We start from the raw sequence: 22737 nt of genomic DNA on the forward strand, positions 1-22737 counted from the left end.
GCCGCCGGGACCAGCAGCCCTCGGGCTTCCGCGTCGCGTGGAGGTTGGCCGAGAGGAGTTTCAGTTCCTCGGCAGGTAAGAGCGGTTCCCCTGGAGCGGGAACTGAGCGTTAATCTTTATTACTGTTGTTGTCCCTGAATGACGTAGTCACTTCTGCGTGCCTTAACGGTCCTTCCCTAATTGTCACCGCAGCTCGTGGGTCTCCAGGGCCGCCTGCGCTCGCTGTGACGTCATCGCCACGGGCGGTCTGGTCTTGACCCGGAAGATCCACAGACCTGCAGCTTTTCTGTTTCTGGTCATTTGGCAACTGATTTTGATAATTAGATCAATTCAGCAGAGTCCTGCAGTGACACAGGGGTCACACTAAAAGCTCTCTCTTCTACTGAGCAAACTGCAGTCAGTCTGTCCTGTTTCTCTCCCAGTCTGATCGTCAGGAATCACTCCTGTCTCTCTCCCAGTCTGATCCGTCGGGAATCACGCCTGTCTCTCTCCCAGTCTGATCCGTCGGGAATCACTCCTGTCTCTCTCCCAGTCTGATCAGTGTGAATCACTCCTGTCTCTCTCCCAGTCTGATCCGTCGGGAATCACTCCTGTCTCTCTCCCAGTCTGATCAGTGTGAATCACTCCTGTCTCTCTCCCAGTCTGATGAGTGAGAATCACTCCTGTCTCTCTCCCAGTCTGATCCGTCAGGAGTCACTCCTGTCTCTCTCCCAGTCTGATCCGTCAGGAATCACTCCTGTCTCTCTCCCAGTCTGATGATTGAGAATCACTCCTGTCTCTCTCCCAGTCTGATCCGTCAGGAATCACTCCTGTCTCTCTCCCAGTCTGATGATTGAGAATCACTCCTGTCTCTCTCCCAGTCTGATCCGTCAGGAATCACTCCTGTCTCTCTCCCAGTCTGATCCGTCAGGAACCACTCCTGTCTCTCTCCCAGTCTGATCCGTCAGGAATCTCTCCTGTCTCTCTCCCAGTCTGATCCGTCAGGAATCTTCACAGACAGGTCTTCCTCTCCCAGAGTACAGTAACTTGTAAAACCTCCAATTTACATCACAAAATAGATTACATTTCCAGGTAGGTGCGGCTCCATATTGCTGTTATTGTCTGCAATTCAGAACGAGGCAACAAATGGTCCTGGGATGTGTTGTGGCCCTGTGACACTGTGAACAGGCAGGCTTGTGAAAACATCTCTTCCAGTCCGATAGAAATATTGCTCTCGACTTCGGATGGTTTTGCAGATAAACACTTCTTACTTGTGAGGTCTGCTTGCAGATCACGTTGGAACATTTCTGCGGTGAAACGTCTGAAGCACAGCCTGTCCTTATTCGCTCGTACATCACAGTACAGTGACTAAGGAGCAGGAAAGACAGCGTCTTGTCACAGTTTGTGCAACATGACGACCGTCAACCGCTCTCACAAAGTTCACGGTTTTGAGCTCATTTCGAAATTTGTCAAATTCTTCTGTCCTGTCAATGAATTGGGACTGCAGTTCCCCTTCCCAGCGCCTCACTCCAAACGCCTCGACCGCAGGCCTGGTGACGCCACCAGCTGGCTGCTTCTGGAACCGGCCAGCTGCAGAGCTGGGGGCAGGGTGGTTGTTTGAACCATTATGGCTGGTGGGGAGACGATCCATCCCAGGTTTTACTAAAACCTCCAGCGCTCTTATGCAAGAGATAAACTGGTTACTGGCTCTTTCAGCATGGCTGCATTATTTTGAATGATTTTCCATTGTGAGATACAGACTTAAAACACATCTACAGCATGTTGTCTTTTCTGCAGCTGGTAGCACAACCTGGAGTGGATCAGACTGCTGTGCACTGGGAGTCTGACTGACAGCACTTTAAAACCTGGAGTGGATCAGATTGACAGCACTGTAAAACCTGGAGTGGATCAGGCTGCTGTGCACTGGGAGTCTGACTGACAGCACTGCAAAACCTGGAGTGGATCAGGCTGCTGTGCACTGGGAGTCTGACTAACAGCACTGCAAAACCTGGAGTGGATCAGGCTGCTGTGCACTGGGAGTCTGACTGACAGCACTGTAAAACCTGGAGTGGATCAGGCTGCTGTGCACTGGGAGTTTGACTGACAGCACTGCAAAATCGGAGTGGATCAGGCTGCTGTGCACTGGGAGTCTGACTGACAGCACTGCAAAACCTGGAGTGGATCAGGCTGCTGTGCACTGGGAGTCTGACTAACAGCACTGCAAAACCTGGAGTGGATCAGGCTGCTGTGCACTGGGAGTCTGACTGACGGCACTGTAAAACCTGGAGTGGATCAGGTTGCTGTGCACTGGGAGTCTGACTGACAGCACTGCAAAACTAGGAGTGGATCAGAGAGGATCAGACTGCTGTGCTGTGCTGTATAGCAGTTTCTTTCAGTCGCACTGCAGTGTCCCATGAAGACGCTTCCCTCCCGAGGCGCTTGGTCTGCTGTGTGCGAGCACAGAAGAACGTGCCGCCCGTAAAACAGGAACGAGCTGCAGGAACAGGAATCAGCAGGCTGAGGAGAATAATAACGAGAGCAGCGACAGGGGAGAGGTCACCCGGGGGAGGAGGCCCCTGCTCGCTTAGGAGCTCGGGGGGGGGCGGGGTGCATGCAGACTCCCCACAGAAGGTTTCCTTCCGGAGCCTGGAGCCAGACCCAGGACCCCGGAGCAGTGCGAAAGAAAGGCTCTTTACGTCCTGGGGACGCTGAGGGTCAGCCTGGAACAGCCCGCGCTGCCTTATTTGGTCAAAGCCAGTCGTCGGTGAGACACCTGGGCGGCGAGCCTTAAGCCGGTCCACCTTAAAAGACAAACTCCGCCTCCGGGGGCGGCGTGTAGGTTTTTTTTTCTTTTTGAGCAACAGGGCTGTTTCCTGTAACAGCAGCAACAACAGCAGGGAAAAAAAAAACGGTGAGGTGCAACTTCGCTCTGCCTTTCTGTCTCTCCGCAGCGCGACTCCGCTCCGAGGGCGGACCCGGCGGCCCCCACCCCCTCCGCCGCCTGCGGGCCCGCGACCCCCCACCGCCGCCGGCCGAGACCGGAGCCCCAGAGCTCCTCCCCGAGGTGCACCTGCGGCGCGGCGGGCAGCGAGCGGCTCCGCCACCGGCACGGCGCGCTGGGAAACACGGTACCCGCGAGCGCCTCTCCCGCCCCTCTCGTGTCCCGACTCTTCCCTGACTTCTCCTCTGGCATCCTGCAGTATATTGACCCCAGCGTCGGATGGTGCACTACAGTGTATTTACCACGGTCTCTGACACTGTACTGCAGTATCTGTTACTGGTGTCTGATAGCGTACCTCAGTATGTTTACCACTGTGGTAGTGTACTACAATATATTTACCACAGTACGTCATGGTTTACTGCATTATATACTGCCCTAGAGCCCAAATTCGTTACAATACCATAGTGTGTTATAGTGTACTATGGTATAAACCACAGAGTGTCGCAGTGTAGGACAGTGGTGTGGGAGTCTTTACACTCAGGCTGGTGGGGGTGTGGAACGAGCTGCCCAGCTCTGTTGTCGGAGGCGATACCCTGGTGTCTCTCGGGACGCGCCTGGGTGAGCTCCTGCCGAGAGTTACCAGACGAGCTGCTCAGGCCCGGTGCTCTGCTCTGTGTCGGTCGTGCTCGTGTCCCTGAGACGCCAGCTCGTTTTAGTCTTCACGTTTGTGCCATCTAGCTCGTTTGGTCAATGGCGGCTAATTAAGTTGACGAGCTCATCCAGCTGTGCTGCACCCGCACCAGCAGCCTGTGGACTTCAGTGTGCCTGCAGCTGTCGCAGGTCAGAGGTCACAGGGCACCCTGAAGCCGGGCGTCGTGGGGTGCCGGCGTCTAGGGCGGAGCAGCGGTGCTGGCGCTCCGGGGCGGGAGCTCTGGTATGTCCTGTATGGTATGTCTCCGCGGGCAGGAGAGGCGTGTTGGAGCGAGAGAGAGGGAGGAACTCTGAAGCACAGCAGACAGACCAGAAGGACAGCTTTGGGATTGTGTACTCACACTGAGAGAGGGAGGAGAGACAGGGGAGAGGAGAGAGGAGACAGGGGAGAGGGGAGAGAGGGAGCTGAGAGAGGAGAGACAGGAGAGGGGGAGCTGAGAGGGGGAGAGGAGAGTGGGAGCTGAGAGAGGGGAGACAGGAGAGGGGGAGCTGAGAGGGGGAGACAGGAGAGGGGAGACAGGAGAGGGGGAGCTGAGAGAGGGGAGACAGGAGAGGGGGAGCTGAGAGGGGGAGACAGGAGAGGGGGAGACAGGAGAGGGGGAGCTGAGAGAGGGGAGACAGGAGAGGGGGAGCTGAGAGAGGGGAGCTGAGAGAGGGGAGACAGGAGAGGGGGTGCTGAGAGGAGGAGAGGAGAGAGGGAGCTGAGAGGAGGAGAGGAGAGGGGGAGCTGAGAGGGGAGACAGGAGAGGGGGAGCTGAGAGGGGAGACAGGAGAGGGGGAGCTGAGAGAGGGGAGACAGGAGAGGGGAGACAGGGAGCTGAGAGAGGGGAGACAGGAGAGGGGGTGCTGAGAGGAGAGACAGGAGAGGGGGAGCTGAGAGAGGAGAGGGGGAGCTGAGAGAGGGGAGACAGGGAGCTGAGAGAGGAGAGACAGAGCTGAGAGGAGAGACAGGGGAGAGAGGAGGGGGGGAGGGGAGAGGATTGTGAAATAGGAGAGGGAGAGAAGGGGACAGAGAGAGGGGTAGGTGAGAGAGATAGGGGAGATGTTTTTTGTTTTGTTTCGTGTTAATTTTATTATTTTTGTTTGCTTTGGCAACACTGATTGTCCCCATCGGTCATGCTAATAAAGCGCCTTGAATTGAATTGACAGGAGGGGGAGAGAGGGGAAGGAGAGACAGATAGGAGATTGAATTGAAATTGATGGGAGGGGGGGGACAGCGAGAGAGGCGCTGAGAGAGTCTGGGGGGGAGAGAGAGGAGCGCCCGGGGCGCCGGACAAGGCGGACCCGCCTGTGACCAGAGAGCAGCTACACTGCTCGAGTCAGCTGTCCGGAAAAAGAGAGCGCCCCCCCTCCCCCCCGTCTTAAAACCAGAGGCGCACTTCTGTAGCGCTGGTGTTCGTGTCTCAGGAGCAGCGAGGTGTAGGAAGTCGGCGCCACAGACAGCCCGAGCTCCCGGTGATCAGGGTGAGTAGCGCTCGATTTCCCCAGGAACTCCCGCCTCCTGCCGCGCTCCCTCCCCGCCCTGGGTGTTTATTGTAGCTGGGGGGGGGGAGTCCCCGAGTTTACTGAAGTTTACCGCCTGGGTGATGCGGCGGACCCGGAGCGTCGCTTTAAAAATAACTGGTGCGTGTGAAAGAGAGACAGAGGAAACGCGAGAGATAACGAGTCCTTCTCGAAAGTCTCCTGGATGTTGAGTAATTGTTTCAGCTTCGGCCACGGCGCGATGAAAACGAGCTCTCTGGAAGAGAGAGCGCAGCCCCCCTTTCCGAAAGCAGTCCTGCCCTCGGCCGTGTAAACATCTGCCGCGCAGCCGGTGTGTCTCCGTTCACTCGCTCAGCTTTGAGCCGTCGCGACGCGTCCCGCGTGGGAAATCCACCCCCGCCCCCTCGGCGCTCCCGGCGGCTCCCACGTGCCTGCGCCGCTCCCCGCAGCGCGAGGAACCGGAGGTGTGGGGCGCCGATGTGGAGCCCTGTTCCCACACAGGGGGCACGCGCTGAGAAACAGCCCCTCGGGGGCCCGGCCGCGCCCGCGCGCCGGGGATCACAGCTGGAATTCAAAGGCATTCCAGGGGCGGCGCTAGGCTGGCGGGCCCGCGTGGAAGACCGCGCCAGTCGAGCCCGCTTACAGGCTTAAGAGCACGGTAAAAACACAGTACAGCGCAGCGAGATCAGGGTAAAAACACAGTACAGCGCAGTACAGCCCAGCGAGATCAGGGTAAAAGCGCAGTACAGTGCAGTAAAGCCCAGTGAGATCAGGGTAAAAGCACAGTACACTGCAGTACAGCCCAGCGAGATCAGGGTAAAAGCACAGTACAGTGCAGTACAGCCCAGTGAGATCAGGGTAAAAACACAGTACAGTGCAGTACAGCGCAGCGAGATCAGGGTAAAAGCACAGTACAGCGCAGTACAGGCTTAAGAGCACGGTAAAAGCACAGTAGAGTGCAGTACAGCCCAGTGAGATCAGGGTAAAAACACAGTACAGCGCAGTGAGATCAGGGTAAAAACACAGTACAGCGCAGTACAGGCTTAAGAGCACGGTAAAAACACAGTACAGCGCAGCAAAGCCCAGTGAGATCAGGGTAAAAGCACAGCACAGTACAGTGCAGCAAAGCCCAGTGAGATCAGGGTAAAAGTACAGTACAGTGCAGCAAAGCCCAGTGAGATCAGGGTAAAAGCACAGTACAGTGCAGTACAGCCCAGTGAGATCAGGGTAAAAGCACAGTACAGTGCAGTACAGCCCAGTGAGATCAGGGTAAAAGCACAGTACACTGCAGTACAGCCCAGTGAGATCAGGGTAAAAGCACAGTACAGTGCAGTACAGCCCAGTGAGATCAGGGTAAAAGCACAGTACAGTGCAGTACAGCCCAGTGAGATCAGGGTAAAAGCACAGTACACTGCAGTACAGCCCAGTGAGATCAGGGTAAAAGCACAGTACAGTGCAGTAAAGCCCAGTGAGATCAGGGTAAAAGCACAGTCAGTGCAGTACAGCCCAGTGAGATCAGGGTAAAAGCACAGTCAGTGCAGTGAAGGATTTTGCAGCACAGCTTCGAGGGAAGCCAGATATGCACAGGTGGACAGACGTTTCTCATCCCTTCCCTCTCTGGAAGTCTGGAGGTCTGGCTTGCAGTGGTGCGGGTCGACCTGTAGGTGGCGCTCTCCAGTGTCATTTCTGTGGAAGAAGGGGAGGGATACAGAGAGGAATGGGAGAAGTGGAGAGGGGGGAAGAACGGCGGGGGGGGGGGGCAGACGGAGAGTGAAACTGGGAGGCAGAAGGGTAGAGGATGGAGGCATGAGAGACACCTGCTGGTTGATCGTGCAGCATCCTGATTCTTCAGCTGTGATAATATTAACTATAGGGTTACAGTGTGACCCAGACCGAACCAGCAATCTCTGGACTGTAGGGTTACAGTGTGACCCAGACTGGACCAGCGATCTCTGGACTGTAGGGTTACAGTGTGACCCAGACTGGACCAGCGATCTCTGGACTGTGGGGTTACAGTGTGACCCAGACTGGACCAGTGATCTCTGGACTGTAGGGTTACAGTGTGACCCAGACTGGACCAGCGATCTCTGGACTGTAGGGTTACAGTGTGACCCAGACTGGACCAGCGATCTCTGGACTGTGGGGTTACAGTGTGACCCAGACTGGACCAGTGATCTCTGGACTGTAGGGTTACAGTGTGACCCGGCCCAGACTGGACCAGTGATCTCTGGACTGTAGGGTTACAGTGTGACCCAGACTGGACCAGTGATCTCTGGACTGTAGGGTTACAGTGTGACCCGGCCCAGACTGGACCAGTGATCTCTGGACTGTAGGGTTACAGTGTGACCCAGACTGGACCAGCGATCTCTGGACTGTAGGGTTACAGTGTGACCCAGACTGGACCAGTGATCTCTGGACTGTAGGGTTACAGTGTGACCCGGCCCAGACTGGACCAGTGATCTCTGGACTGTAGGGTTACAGTGTGACCCAGACTGGACCAGTAATCTCTGTGCTTTATGGCTAAGGAGAAGTTTATTTAAGACCAAGAACAGGAAGTACTTCTTCAAACACAGGGTGGTGTGTGTGTGGAACCCGCCGCTGAGCCATGCTGTTGAAGCCGATACCCTGATCTCTTTCCAGAAACAGTGGGAAATTAGCTACTAACTAGCAGATGGGCTGGATGGCCTCTTGCCTGTGACCTGTCTGATGAATGGAGCTCTGGTATGGAAAGCCCACTATGACACTACACTGCTGTGGGCTGTTAGACAGTGTCCTCTCGTCCTGCTCCAGTCCTGACCAGCAGCCTGTAGGAGTCACGCCTGGCTATGGGGGGGGGGAGTGTGGTCCAGCTGGAGTCCCGTCTCAGGATGGGATGGGGTGGGGGCCCAGGACAGAGGACTGTGCGTGCATGCGTGTGTGTGTGTGCGCGCGTGCGCGCAGGCTATTCAGAGTGAATGTGTCTGTGTGTATGTGTGCATGTTGCTATAATTGTATGTTGGCATGATTGTGTCTCTGTATGAGAGTGTGTCTCTGTGCATGTCAGTGTGTGTGTGTGCATGTATGTGTGTGAGGGTGAATCGGTGTGAGTGTGTGTGTGTCAGTGTGAGTGAGTGTGTGCAATGATGGTGCAGCATTGTGAGTGCGAGTACGTGTGTGTATGTGTGTGAATGTGCATCAGTGTGAGTGTGTGTGGTAGCGCTCTTCTGTGCCAGTGTGTGTGTATGTATCTCAAGACTCACAGCGATAGCAATCACCTCTGAAAGCACACAATTCTAATTATAACTGAGGGAAGGGCTCTGGCAGGGTTTTAGAGCAGAAGACAGACAAGTCCTGTCCTGCTCTGATGAAGACAGCTGGCTTTGTTTTTGAGAACAGTGACGGGCCACGTGGACGAGTTAGTCGGGCTCTGAGACCCAGAGTCTTCTTGTCTAATAAGATCTCGTGCCTCCAAAAAAATTAAAATAAATGCAGTAGATAAGAATGTTTTTCTGTCCTTGTAGTGAGGAAAAAGTTGGTATTCCCAGCCCACTCACTGGGTCTCTCCCCACATCCCCTGTAACAGTGTTTCAATAATCTAGAACAGAGATTTCCTCTGAAGTAACAGTATTTCAGTAATAACGTAGAACAGTATCTGCCCTCTTTGTTCCAGTGCACTAACAGTGTTTCCTCTCTCTGTGCTCCAGTGCACTAACAGTGTTTCCTCTCTCTGTGCTCCAGTGCACTAACAGTGTTTCCTCTCTCTGTGCTCCAGTGCATTAACAGTGTTCCTCTCTCTCTCTGCTCCAGTGCATTAACAGTGTTTCCTCTCTCTGTGCTCCAGTGCACTAACAGTGCTCCTCTCTCTCTCTGTGCTCCAGTGCACTAACAGTGCTCCTCTCTCTCTCTGCTCCAGTGCATTAACAGTGTTTCCTCTCTCTGTGCTCCAGTGCACTAACAGTGTTTCCTCTCTCTGTGCTCCAGTGCACTAACAGTGCTCCTCTCTCTCTGTGCTCCAGTGCACTAACAGTGCTCCTCTCTCTGTCTGTGCTCCAGTGCACTAACAGTGCTCCTCTCTCTCTCTGCTCCAGTGCATTAACAGTGTTTCCTCTCTCTGTGCTCCAGTGCACTAACAGTGTTTCCTCTCTCTGTGCTCCAGTGCACTAACAGTGCTCCTCTCTCTGTCTGTGCTCCAGTGCACTAACAGTGCTCCTCTCTCTGTCTGTGCTCCAGTGCACTAACAGTGCTCCTCTCTCTGTCTGTGCTCCAGTGCACTAACAGTGCTCCTCTCTCTCTCTGTGCTCCAGTGCATTAACAGTGGTCCTCTCTCTGTCTGTGCTCCAGTGCACTAACAGTGTTCCTCTCTCTCTCTGCTCCAGTGCGCTAACAGTGGTCCTCTCTCTCTCTGCTCCAGTGCACTAACAGTGGTCCTCTCTCTCTGTGCTCCAGTGCACTAACAGTGTTTCCTCTCTCTCTGCTCCAGTGCACTAACAGTGTTTCCTCTCTCTGTGCTCCAGTGCACTAACAGTGTTTCCTCTCTCTGTGCTCCAGTGCACTAACAGTGCTCCTCTCTCTGTCTGTGCTCCAGTGCACTAACAGTGCTCCTCTCTCTGTCTGTGCTCCAGTGCACTAACAGTGCTCCTCTCTCTGTCTGTGCTCCAGTGCACTAACAGTGCTCCTCTCTCTGTCTGTGCTCCAGTGCACTAACAGTGCTCCTCTCTCTCTCTGTGCTCCAGTGCACTAACAGTGCTCCTCTCTCTCTCTGTGCTCCAATGCACTAACAGTGCTCCTCTCTCTCTCTGTGCTCCAGTGCACTAACAGTGCTCCTCTCTCTCTCTGTGCTCCAGTGCACTAACAGTGCTCCTCTCTCTCTCTGTGCTCCAGTGCACTAACAGTGTTCCTCTCTCTCTCTGCTCCAGTGCACTAACAGTGTTCCTCTCTCTCTCTGCTCCAGTGCGCTAACAGTGCTCCTCTCTCTCTCTGTGTGCTCCAGTGCACTAACAGTGCTCCTCTCTCTCTCTGTGCTCCAGTGCACTAACAGTGCTCCTCTCTCTCTCTGTGCTCCAGTGCACTAACAGTGCTCCTCTCTCTGTCTGTGCTCCAGTGCACTAACAGTGTTCTTCTCTCTCTGCTCCAGTGCACTAACAGTGCTCCTCTCTCTCTCTGCTCCAGTGCGCTAACAGTGGTCCTCTCTCTCTCTGCTCCAGTGCGCTAACAGTGGTCCTCTCTCTCTGTGCTCCAGTGCACTAACAGTGTTTCCTCTCTCTGTGCTCCAGTGCACTAACAGTGTTTCCTCTCTCTGTGCTCCAGTGCACTAACAGTGGTCCTTTCTCTCTGCTCCAGTGCACTAACAGTGCTCCTCTCTCTGTCTGTGCTCCAGTGCACTAACAGTGCTCCTGTCTCTGTCTGTGCTCCAGTGCACTAACAGTGCTCCTGTCTCTGTCTGTGCTCCAGTGCACTAACAGTGCTCCTCTCTCTCTCTGTGTTCTCCAGTGCACTAACAGTGCTCCTCTCTCTCTCTGTGTTCTCCAGTGCACTAACAGTGCTCCTCTCTCTCTCTGTGCTCCAGTGCACTAACAGTGCTCCTCTCTCTCTCTGTGCTCCAGTGCACTAACAGTGCTCCTCTCTCTCTCTGTGCTCCAGTGCACTAACAGTGTTCCTCTCTCTCTCTGCTCCAGTGCACTAACAGTGTTCCTCTCTCTCTCTGCTCCAGTGCGCTAACAGTGCTCCTCTCTCTCTCTGTGTGCTCCAGTGCACTAACAGTGCTCCTCTCTCTCTCTGTGCTCCAGTGCACTAACAGTGCTCCTCTCTCTCTCTGTGCTCCAGTGCACTAACAGTGCTCCTCTCTCTCTCTGTGTTCCAGTGCACTAACAGTGGTCCTCTCTCTGTCTGTGCTCCAGTGCACTAACAGTGCTCCTCTCTCTCTCTGCTCCAGTGCACTAACAGTGGTCCTCTCTCTCTCTGTGCTCCAGTGCACTAACGGTGGTCCTCTCTCTCTCTCTGCTCCAGTGCACTAACAGTGTTTCCTCTCTCTGTGCTCCAGTGCACTAACAGTGTTCCTCTCTCTCTCTGTGCTCCAGTGCACTAACAGTGCTCCTCTCTCTCTCTGCTCCAGTGCACTAACAGTGCTCCTCTCTCTCTCTGCTCCAGTGCACTAACAGTGTTCCTCTCTCTCTCTGTGCTCCAGTGCACTAACGGTGGTCCTCTCTCTCTCTGTGCTCCAGTGCACTAACGGTGGTCCTCTCTCTCTGCTCTAGTGCACTAACAGTGGTCCTCTCTCTCTCTGTGCTCCAGTGCACTAACAGTGGTGCTCTCTCTCTCTCTCTGCTCCAGTGCAGTACAGGATGCAGTAACAGTGCCCTTGTGAGTTGGGATGGCAGTGTTTAAGGTGGAGAACGTGGAGGACCTGTATGAGATTGGGGATGTCCTGGGCAGGTGAGATCTCCGCAGACGACAATGAGAGATTATCTCAGCATCAGATTGTTTGCTTTACAGGTGTTGTGCTCTCTTGACGCCTCTTCCTCTCGGCTCTTCCCAGCGGTCACTTTGGACAGGTGCGCCATGTGCGGGAGAAGGCGACGGGAACGCCGTGGGCTGGGAAGTTCCTGAAGATCCGGAAGAGTGCGACGAGCCGGCTGGGGCTGGAGAGGAAGGCGGTGGAGAGGGAGGTGGAAGTCCTGCAGTCTCTGCAGCACACCAACATCATGGCCCTGAAGGACGTGTTCGAGAGCAGGGCGGAGGTCGTGCTGGTCGTGGAGCTGTGAGTGTCCAGCAGGGGGAGACAGGGAGCAGGGAGGGAGAGAGGCAGGAGAGAGGGATGAGTGAGAAGAGGGTGGAAGAAAAGGAACAGAGTGAGGGATGAGGGAGGAGAGGTGCAGGGGGAGAGAGGGATGAGGGAGGAGAGGTGCAGGGGGAGACAGGGATGAGGGAGGACAGAAGGACGCTGGCAGTGCCTCTCCTGGGAGAGATCCTGTTTCCCGAGTGCTGATGGGAATGGCATCAGGACAGTGGCTCGTGTGGGCAGAGGATTAGGGAAGCGGCTCTGGTTACTCTCGGAATGCAGCAGGAAGGCTCTGCGCCGCCGACGCTGTCGGCCGTGACATTTACTAGGGGAGCCAGCTGGCCAGCGCGGAGCGCGGGGTCACCCAGGCAGTGGGAACGACAGCCAGGGAGCGGCACAGTTATTAGCAGAATGCAGGAGTCAGAGAGCTTGGCAGCCTGTCAGCCTTTGTCTGAGGCCCAGTGCCCGTCCATCTGTCCAACTGTGAGTGTGCGTCTCTGTCCAGCAGTCTGTGTGTCCTTCTGTCCAACTGTGTGTGTGTGTCTCTGTCCAGCAGTCTGTGTGTCCTTCTGTCCAACTGTGTCTGTCTGTCTGTCTGTCTGTCTGTCTGTCTGTCTGTCTGTCTGTCTGTCTGTCTGTCTGTTTCTGTTTGTGTCCGTCTGTTTGTGTCCATCTGTCCTGCAGTCTGTCTGTCCATCTGTCCAGCAGTGGACAGACGTCTGAGGGGACGTCTCGTCTGTGTGAGCTGGAGTAATGGAGCAGTCTGTGTTTCAGGATCAGCGGAGGAGAGCTGTTCGACTTCATTGCAGAGAAGGAGAACCTGTCCGAGACCGACGCCATCGAGTTCATGGTGCAGATCCTCAAGGCCGTGGGCTTCATGCACTCCAAGCACTTCGCGCACTTTGACCTCAAGGTAAGACCTCGGGGTGCGCGATGTATCGGAGGCCGATATATTATTCTCCGATAAATAGGAAAATGTAATTATTATTATCGTTCCAATATTGGAATTGCAACCGATAATGTGGGGCCCTATTTGTGTTTGCACAACTAGTTTTTTTTATGTGTGCGCACTGGCGCACTCACACGGGCACACAGGGCGAGAGAAGCTGGGGGTCAGAGCGCAGGGTCACCCATTGTACAGCGCCCCTGGAGCAGCTGGGGTTAAGGGCCTTCCTCAGGGGCCCAACATTTAGGATTCCTCTGCCGGCCACAGGGTTTGAACCAGCAACCTCCTAGCCACAGGCGCAGACCCTGAGCCACAGCACCGCCTCCTTTTCACAGACTTTCACCCATTTTCACAGAGCGAAAGTGTCGGGGGTGTGGAACGTTTTCACCATTTCGGCAGGGCACGACAGAATCGCCGTCGGCAACGAATGTTCGGCCGAAGCACAGCGAGGAGGAAACGGAGCAAAGAGTTTCAGTACCGCTGATCTAATAGGTCATGTGGAAACTCATCGCTCCGGTGATGTATTTAAAGGACATGAGGCAGCGAGCGTTCGCAAGAGAACAGAAGCAGTAGCAAGTGCAGCGCTGCCAAGGACCGTGCGAGGGCTACAGCAACCACAGACAGAATCGTGGGGCTTCTGACACTTGAAGTCGTTTGGAACCCCATTATACTCTCCCAAGCCGCCACTACTGTTCCGATGTTGCCTTGCTGGCTCTGTATAGCCATTGGTGCTCGGGCCTTTGCATGGGCACAGGCCTGTGGTTGTAGCGCTGAAGGCAACAGCAGACCAGGCTCTTGCGTCAATTCAGACAGCGTTCTCAGGCTGCCATTGGCTGGTGGGTTAAAGAGATGGGGGAGGTTTGCATCTTGTGTGTATATATATAAGGCCCCCTCTCTCCATGTACACCTGTGACCTTTGACTTGTGACCCGTGACAGGGGTCTGGTCAAAGCTGATGCTCTGGCAGTGCAGAGTGTAATATTGGGCCGATACCAACAGAAGCACCCAGGGCTGTGATTTGGTAGTTCCTCTTCTGTGCATGTGGGCGCGGATGCTGTAATCACGCGTGGTCTTTTCCCTTGGCGTGTTCAGCCGGAGAACATCATGCTGCTGGACAAAGCGGTGCCCCACCCCCACATCAAGCTCATCGACTTCGGGCTGGCCCAGCGCCTGGACGAGGCGGTGGAGTTCAAGAGCCTGTGTGGCACCCCCCAGTACATCGGTGAGTGGTGCAGCCCAGTGGTGTCTCCGCAGTGCAGTGTCACCTGCGTGGGAGGGTTTATGTGGCAAAACTGGATTGGTACAGAAATACACACTGATTAAGTGTCACAAATATAGAAGTACAAGGGACCTGATCTCCCTAGACCAGGCCTTCCCAGCTGAATTCTCCTGCACCTGTTATTAAACTGATCTTCCCATGGAGAGATGCAAAATACATTCTAGGGATTGTGGGTTCAAGCCTGGGTTCTGCATGTGCATCTCTGGGATGCTGGGAGGAAAATGGAATCCCCAGGTAAAACCAATCTGGGCACTGGGGGAACATGCAAACTCCACTCAGAAGCCCCCCCCCCCCCCCCCCGGAATTGAGCCAGGACCCCAGAGCTGTGAAACAGAAGTGCCCTTGTGCTGCCCTGGTCTAGAGTGATTGGCTACATGCACGGTTACCTTTGCAGGCGTCAGTCCACTGCTCCTGAATCAGCAGGTAATTAACTGATTCATGACGCTCAGTTTGCAGTGTTTGTTAAGTCTGTGCACAGCTGTCACCTGACAGCTCCTCTGGATGTATTGAACTCGCCAGCAGTGCTGTTCGAAGAACAGGAATAGAGGACAGGAGGTGCTGCTTTACACAAAGAGTGGTGGGGCTGTGGAACAGGATGTCCAGGGATGTGCTTGAAGCAGATACCCTGACTTCTTTCAACGCACAGCTGGATGAAATCCTGGGATTGATTAACTACTAACGCCCGGACGAGCTGGACAGGCCGATGGGCTCCTCTCTCCTGTGACTGTTCTTCTGTGCAGATGTACGTCAGGCCAGCCTGCAGCGAGACCGTTAAGAAAAAGGTTGACGGAGGCTGTTTGGGGGTCAGGGGGCGTGCCGGGGTCACAGGTCACTGCAGTGGTGCACCGTGCAGACTCGGCTCCAGGTCGCCAGTGCCGCAGGAAGTGGCGCAGTGTGATTCGGTGATAAAGGTCAGGGGGCAGGCTGCATGCCTGCTGGAGAGGTGGTGCAGCCTTCAGGCTGTCCCTGACACCAGGGTCACAGGGGTCACGGGGTCAGCAGGGCTGGACGTGTCTCTCCTGCTCTGCTCGGCGGCAGTGGTTCACAGAGCATGTCTGCGTTCCTGACCGCGCTGCCTCATCCTGTCACAGGCCGACTTCCTGTCCCTCACCGTCTCCATAGTAACCTGCTACCCACCCCCCACCCCCCTCTCTCTCGGCCTGCAGCCGCCTCTGCTCTCTCCCAGCCCCTGCGCAGTGTTTCCTGGTCAAGACTTCTCTCTGCCTGGGGCAGCAGCGTCCAGCGCGAGTGTCCAGCAGTATTAACACTGTCCCTTGCTGCCAGGCACAGGGCTGTTGTCCAGTGGGGTCCAGTCAGTGTGAGTGTGGACTCTCCCTCTCTCTCTCTGCCAGGCAGAGGGCAGTGCTGGTGTCCAGCAGGGTCCAGTCAGTGTCAGTGTGGACTGTCCCTCTCTGCCAGGCCGTGGGCAGTGCTGGTGTCCAGCAGGGTCCAGTCAGTGTCAGTGTGGACTGTATCTCTCTCTCTGCCAGGCCGTGGGCAGTGCTGGTGTCCAGCAGGGTCCGGTCAGTGTCAGTGTGGACTGTGCCAGGCACAGTGCAGTGCTGGTGTCCAGCAGTGTCTGGTCAGTGTCAGTATTAACACTGTCCCTCCCTGCTCCTCTGTCCCTTTCAGCTCCTGAAGTCATTAACTTCGAACCTCTGACAGTGGCGGCAGACATGTGGTAAGAGTCTCTCCTGTCCTCTTGCTTTCTCTGGTTTTACTGTTTGATATTTCCAAGGTTTTTTCACATAGGATCACCATGTTTTCTCTTTGTTTCTGTTTCCTAGGAGCATCGGAGTCATTACCTACATACTGTGAGTCAGTTCTACTGTGAAGATACAGAGGAGCTGGACTGAGTGTCTGTACAGTTACTCTCCAACTCTGATGATGATGAAGGAGTGTTAGTGTGAAGATACAGAGGAGCTGGAATGAGTGTCTGTACAGTGACTCTCCAGCTCTGATGATGATGAAGGAGTGTTAATGTGAAGATACAGAGGAGCTGGACTGAGTGTCTGTACAGTTCCTCTCCAGCTCTGATGATGATGAAGGAGTGTTCATGTGAAGATACAGAGGAGCTGGACTGAGTGTCTGTACAGTTACTCTCCAGCTCTGATGATGAAGATGTGGCTCTGCAGTGCTGCAGTTACTGTAGTTCACCCCTGCGTCTCTGTGTTAAAAATCTCCGGGACCCCTGTCTGTCTCCCCTGCAGGCTGAGTGGCATGTCTCCGTTCCAAGGAGAGACAGACGAGGAGACGCTGACGAACATCGTGGCGGTGAACTACGAGTTTGACGATCACTACTTCAGCCAGACCAGCACGTTGGCCAAGGACTTCATCCAGAACCTTCTCATCAAGGAGCCCAAGTAAGAGCCTGACGAGACCTGCCAGATGACCACAGTCTCACTGGGCTGTACTGTACTGTACTGTGCTCTTACCCTGATCTCACTGGGCTCTACTGCACTGTACTGTGCTTTTACCCTGATCTCACTGGGCTGTACTGCACTGTACTGTGCTCTTACCCTGATCTCACTGGGCTGTACTGCACTGTACTGTGCTCTTACCCTGATCTCACTGGGCTCTACTGCACTGTACTGTGCTTTTACCCTGATCTCACTGGGCTGTACTGCAGTGTACTGTGCTTTTACCCTGATCTCACTGGGCTGTACTGCAGTGTACTGTGCTTTTACCCTGATCTCGCTGGGCTTTACTGCACTGTACTGTGCTTTTACCCTGATCTCACTGGGCTGTACTGCAGTGTACTGTGCTTTTACCCTGATCTCACTGGGCTGTACTGCACTGTACTGTGCTTTTACCCTGATCTCGCTGGGCTGCACTGCACTGTACTGTGCTTTTACCCTGATCTCGCTGGGCTGCACTGCACTGTACTGTGCTTTTACCCTGATCTCACTGGGCTGTACTGCAGTGTACTGTGCTTTTACCCTGATCTCGCTGGGCTGCACTGCACTGTACTGTGCTGTGCTTTTACCCTGATCTCACTGGGCTGCACTGCAGTGTACTGTGCTTTTACCCTGATCTCACTGGGCTGTACTGCACTGTACTGTGCTTTTACCCTGATCTCACTGGGCTGTACTGCAGTGTACTGTGCTCTTACCCTGATCTCACTGGGCTTTACTGCACTGTACTGTGCTTTTACCCTGATCTCACTGGGCTGCACTGCAGTGTACTGTGCTTTTACCCTGATCTCACTGGGCTGTACTGCACTGTACTGTGCTTTTACCCTGATCTCACTGGGCTGTACTGCAGTGTACTGTGCTTTTACCCTGATCTCGCTGGGCTGCACTGCACTGTACTGTGCTTTTACCCTGATCTCACTGGGCTGTATTGCTCTGTACTGTGCTTTTACCCTGATCTCACTGGGCTGCACTGCAGTGTACTGTGCTTTTACCCTGATCTCGCTGGGCTGCACTGCACTGTACTGTGCTTTTACCCTGATCACACTGGGCTGTATTGCTCTGTACTGTGCTTTTACCCTGATCTCGCTGGGCTGCACTGCACTGTACTGTGCTTTTACTATGTTGACCACAATAGACTCTCACAAGGGTGGGGTCTGTGTTTTGACCCGGGATCTGTGTGTCTCCCCGTGTCCAGGGACAGGATGACCGCGGAGGAGTGCCTCGTCCACCCCTGGATCAAGGTGGGTAGCGGCAGGTCACTGCCCCTCTTCCCCTGGGTGAGTTCTTGTTGTTCAGGCGGCAGGCTGGCACTCGCAGAGAGGCTGGCAGAGCCCCCCCCCCCAGGAGAGACAGGGGGACCTGGCTGCTGGGAGGTTGCGGGCCAGTCGCTGCTGTCTCGCTGTCCTGCTGTCCTCTGCAGTGAGGGGCCTCAGGAACTGGTTCCAGTTTTGGCCCCCTGTGGGAGCACACTCTGGAGCCGGGCGTGGGCGCAGCACTGCTCTCTAATAATAATAATAATAATAATAATAATAATAATAATAATAATCCTTACACTTACATAGCGCTTTTCTGGACACTCCACTCAAATTCAAAGTGGGGAGGAGAGCAGAGCGATGAAGCCAGTTCAGAGAGGGGGATTATTAGGAGGCCCTGACTGGTAAAGGCCAGGGCACCAGGATTAACAACGCTACTGGGATTTTTAATGACCACAGAGAGTCAGGACCTCGGTTTTATTTCTCATCCAAAGGACGGCACCTTTTTTACAGTATAGTGTCCCCGTCACTGTACTGGGGCATTAGGACCCACACAGACCGCAGGGTGAGCGCCCCCTACTGGTCCCACTAACACCTCTTCCAGCAGCAGCCTCCCCTCCAGGTACTGGCCAGGCTCACAGGCTCGTGGCTGCTGGCAGTCCGTCTCTCTCCTAATCCTGTCTCCCTCTCCCTCTCCCTGCGCCGCACAGCCGCTGAGCAGGAAGCAGGCGGACAATCGGAGCCGCTCCTCCATCAACATGAAGAGCTTCCGGAGGTTCAACGCGCGCAGGAAGTGGAAGGTGGGTACGGAGAAGGCAGCCGGACCCTGTCCCGGCGAGCAGCGGGGCGCAAGGCGGGGTGCACCCTGCGCGGGCAGACAGACGCACAGTCACGCGGTTTCCCCGGAGGCCAGCCGACCTGCCGCTGTCTTTGATCTGTGGGAGGAAACCGGAGCACCCAGGGGAAACCCAGGAGAGCTCGGGGAGACTGTACAGACTCCATGTGGGGGTGCCTGTACCCGAGGACCTGAGCCTAGAGCCCCAGTGCTGCTCCGCCCCTGAGGAGACAGCGGCCAGTCTTGATCCCTGCCAGCTCGTCTCGTCAGGGCCTTGTTTAGCTTGGCCAGCGAGTGCGGTTATTATTAACGACTGAGGAGCTGTCGTCTGCCGCCAGCTGTGGCCACCTGGTGGCCAGCGGGGGAACTACACTGCGGTTCCTCACACTCACCCTCCCTCTCTCCCTCTCGCCAGGTCTCCTATAAGATGGTGTCGGCCTGTAACCGACTGTGCCACCTGCAGCTGCTGTGCAAGAACACGGGGAAGGAGGACCAGGAGCTGGTGAGGGGGAGAGGGGCGGAGAAAGGAGAGAGTGGGGGGGACAGGAAAGGCAGCAGGGGTGGTTGTAGGGTAAAAGAGGGGTGCTGACTGTCCTGCTTCTGCTGTCCACCTCAGAGACAGTGCGAGAGTGACCAGGAGGACGTCCAGACCAAGCCTGCCTCCCTCATCCGCCGGCGCCTCAGCAGCAATTCCTAGGGAGCAACCACAAGGGGGCGCCACTGGGCTGCCTCCAACCCAGGTCTGGAGTCCTGGCTGGCAGGTGGGGATGGGCAGAGACTGTCTGGGCCGAGCTCCAGCCTTGGAGGATCTGTGGACCAGAGGGACTACCGAACTTCCTCCCTGAGAGTCATGGGGGGGTGCTGTGGGGCAGGTTGGGGGTTTCTGAGTGGACAAGCCCAGAAAATCAGTTATTATGTAGTATTTCTTTAACAGTACGATAGCAAGGAATCTCCAGCCTTGGTCCTGCAGAGCTTCTCTGATCTCTCAGGGTTTATAGGGCCAGCCAGTCACCTTCTTCATCTGGACCAATTAGGACACTAATTGGTCCAATTAAGTAATTAAGAGCCAGGCTGTAAGAGGCCAGAGAGACAGTAGCTCTGCAGGAGCAGTGAGGGGGTCTCCTGTATAACATCTGTGGTTCAACATACTGTTGTCAAGGCAGCACATGTGTTAGTGTTTTGTTTCCATGTCTGTGCAATACGGGTTGTCCCAATGAAGGAGTTCAGGGCCCCAGGGACAGACCTCCGGGGAAGACAGCAGGAAGAGGTTCTGGATCCGGCTCTGGCCCGATGGCTCCCTGCAGTGGAATAGCAGGCCAGGCCGGCTGTAAAATCCGACAGCAGGAGCTTTCTTCCACGGCCGAGCAGAACGAGACCGGGGCGGGAGCCGGGTTCGACAGGGGCCTGACTCCCACGAGTGACGCTCTGCAGTGTGCCGGCTCGTTACCGCTGAAGGGGCTCAGCTCCGTTAGAGGTCAGGGGGACTCACTGACCACCGCGCCTGGTCCGTGTCCAAGAAGACGGAGCCCGGGGTGTATCGCTGTCAGGTGGCCCGGCTCCGGACCCGTGCCAGGAGGAGCGAGGAATTCCTGTGTCTCGCCCGCCTCACCTGAGAGCTCCTGCAGGGGGCGCTGTAGCCGGTTCTTCCCCTGGCAGCTGGACGTGAACCGGGTCGAGGACGAGCCAGCGGATCTGGAAGGAGCTTTTCTGGAGTCTTACGCGGGAGGGACAGGAGGAGGACAGCTGTACCCATCTCTCTCCAGCCCGGAGGACGACTCCCAGTTGAAGGGTGTTTTCATCAGAGCTGCGAGGGTGCGATTCCTGTCCCCTGTGCAGGGGAGAACACCAGGAGGCTCCGGAGCTGAAGACAGAGCTGGAGCTGTTGTTGGAAAGCTGCACGCTTCCCAGTAGGCAGAGCTGGAGTCAAGCTGGTGGCCTGCCTGTATTCCGGGGACTGGATCTCCTCATGTTCCTGGTTGGACGACTGTCATCGATCCTGGGCCTAGAACAGGGGTCTCTTGCCGCAGTCCCCGGGAGCCCCAGGCCAGTTAGTCTGGCAGACCACCCTTGGTCACCTCCTCTGTTTTTAAAGATTGTCCAGATCTGGACTAGTCAAGCAGTTCAGGGAGTCCTTGTCCCTGGGGTGTTTATTGCACATGATCTCTGAGTCAGGACAGCTTGGTGGTATTCAGGGCTTGGGGACCCTCTTTAAGGAGTTTGCATGTTCTCCCCATGTTCACATGGGTTCTCACCTGGTGTTCATGATTTTACCATAATCTCACTGGGCTTTTCTGCTCTGTACTGTGTTTTTACCATAATCTCACTGGGCTTTTCTGCTCTGTACTGTGTTTTTACCCTGATCTCACTGGGCTTTACTGCACTGTACTGTGCTTTTACCCTGATCTCACTGGGCTTTTCTGCTCTGTACTGTGTTTTTACCATAATCTCACTGGGCTTTTCTGCTCTGTACTGTGCTTTTACCCTGATCTCACTGGGCTTTTCTGCTCTGTACTGTGTTTTTACCATAATCTCACTGGGCTTTTCTGCTCTGTACTGTGTTTTTACCCTGATCCCACTGGGCTTTCCTGCACTGTACTGGTCTACTGCAGTGCTTTTGTAACAAGAATGATTCATTTCAGAAAAAGAAGACTTTTTACCTCCTTGCAAAAGCAGGCCTGCCTTGCATGTTTATAAAGAAGAAATAATGTTTTAGTTTTTTTTAAAGACCTGTGTGCATAACTGATTTTAATAAACAGTTCTAATTTTCCTCTGTGTCTGACATACTGTGTTTCTGAATTTCATGATGGAAAAACTTTAAAGCCACATCCAGGAGCTAAACTTCACCTCTGTTCCTCCTGTGAGTTGTAGAAACGGAGACTCTGGTTTCCTCACTGGTGCAGTTTGATAACTGCACAGAACACACAGACCAGGGTGATGTTAAGTGCCATATTTGTCTAACATTATACATCTGGAGTACAGACTCCTCCTGGACACACTGCACACACACACACCTGGAGTACAGACTCCTCCTGGACACACTGCACACACACACCTGGAGTACAGACTCTTAGTGGACACACTGCACACACACACACCTGGAGTACAGACTCCTCCTGGACACACTGCACACACACACCTGGAGTACAGACTCCTCCTGGACACACTGCACACACACACACACACCTGGAGTACAGACTCCTCCTGGACACACTGCACACACACACACACCTGGAGTACAGACTCCTCCTGGACACACTGCACACACACACACACCTGGAGTACAGACTCGTAGTGGACACACTGCACACACACACACACCTGGAGTACAGACTCTTAGTGTAAGAGAAGCCTGTCGTGTTCTGTGGTGAATAAGGAACAGGTTCAGTATGGAGGGTTATTTGCTTACATCGCTACACCCCGGCCGCAGCCCCAGAGCTGACTCCGGCCAGGTGTGAGCCAGGTGTGGCCAGAGCTGACTGTGCCCCCACTTCTCCCTCCCCTGCGCTCCCTCTCCTCTTCTGTGACCCCACTTCTGCACCCCCACTTCTCCGCCCCCTCTCCTCTCCTGCACCCCCACTTCTCCTGCACCCCCTCTCCTCTCCTGCGCCCCCACTGATCTCCCGCCCCACTCCTGTACAACAGCAGGTGAGAGTCGCAGACACGTGACGTCGCCTCTCGCGCGCGGCGCTGCCCCTGATGAGCTGACTCGCTGACTCGCTGACCCACAGACGCGCGCTCGCGCGCACACACGCCCTCGCCGCTCCGCCGAAACTCCGGAGCGCGACGCTCTCACGCTCCAGCCACAGGTGCAGCTCGCGGACCCGACCCGCCCGAGGAGCGCAGCTCGTGAGGACGAGGAAGGAGGGAGGAGGGGGTCTGTGGAACTGTCTCGCGTGGAGGAATGACAGCGGCGGCCGGCGAAGAGCGAACCCGGGAGAAGCGGTGACCCGCAGGTCCGGCCGCGGCGGCAGGTAGTCCGGCCGTGTCGCGCTTCTATCCTCGATTTCTGCGCCGACTTTGTTTCTGGGCGATTCTGGCGGCTGACCCGACCTTCTGCTCTTCGACAAAAGGAAAAAAAGAGGAAGAAGAGACGAAGGACAAGAAAAGAGCTTTGTCTTTTTATTTTTTTTTTAATTTATTT

At 55.1% G+C, this 22737-nt stretch overlaps 1 protein-coding gene across 4 annotated transcripts; it reads left to right on the plus strand.

The window, feature by feature from the left end:
* The first annotated feature begins 22 nt into the window (after positions 1 to 22).
* LOC148815231 (death-associated protein kinase 2) lies at positions 23 to 21363 on the plus strand. Of its 4 annotated transcripts, none has more exons than XM_088905065.1 (13): positions 23 to 75; positions 1777 to 3107; positions 11423 to 11524; positions 11628 to 11849; positions 12645 to 12783; positions 13908 to 14037; positions 15727 to 15775; positions 15882 to 15908; positions 16305 to 16457; positions 17704 to 17749; positions 18472 to 18561; positions 19012 to 19098; positions 19213 to 21363. In XM_088905065.1, exons 3-13 carry the CDS (start codon positions 11463 to 11465, stop codon positions 19291 to 19293), a joined length of 1086 nt encoding a protein of 361 aa, XP_088761191.1. In that variant the 5' UTR covers positions 23 to 75; positions 1777 to 3107; positions 11423 to 11462; the 3' UTR covers positions 19294 to 21363. The 4 variants fall into 4 exon arrangements, with proteins under 4 accessions (XP_088761191.1, XP_088761193.1, XP_088761192.1 ...); XM_088905067.1 differs by having other exon boundaries at positions 29 to 75; positions 2931 to 3107; XM_088905066.1 differs by lacking the exon at positions 23 to 75 and having other exon boundaries at positions 1560 to 3107.
* Positions 21364 to 22737: the final 1374 nt, after the last annotated feature.

Source organism: Atractosteus spatula, chromosome 25 (assembly GCF_055471065.1).
Source record: "Atractosteus spatula isolate fAtrSpa1 chromosome 25, fAtrSpa1.hap1, whole genome shotgun sequence".
In the NCBI taxonomy this organism is placed as follows: Eukaryota; Metazoa; Chordata; class Actinopteri; order Semionotiformes; family Lepisosteidae; genus Atractosteus; species Atractosteus spatula.

Excerpts from the sequence above, each read along its gene's own strand:
- LOC148815231 (XM_088905065.1), top strand. The coding sequence starts at position 11,463 with ATGGCAGTGTTTAAGGTGGAGAACGTGGAGGACCTGTATGAGATTGGG. Across the intron at positions 11,525-11,627 it reads ATTGGGGATGTCCTGGGCAG|CGGTCACTTTGGACAGGTGC; the intron begins GTGAGATCTCCG and ends GGCTCTTCCCAG. Across the intron at positions 18,562-19,011 it reads ACGCGCGCAGGAAGTGGAAG|GTCTCCTATAAGATGGTGTC; the intron begins GTGGGTACGGAG and ends CCCTCTCGCCAG.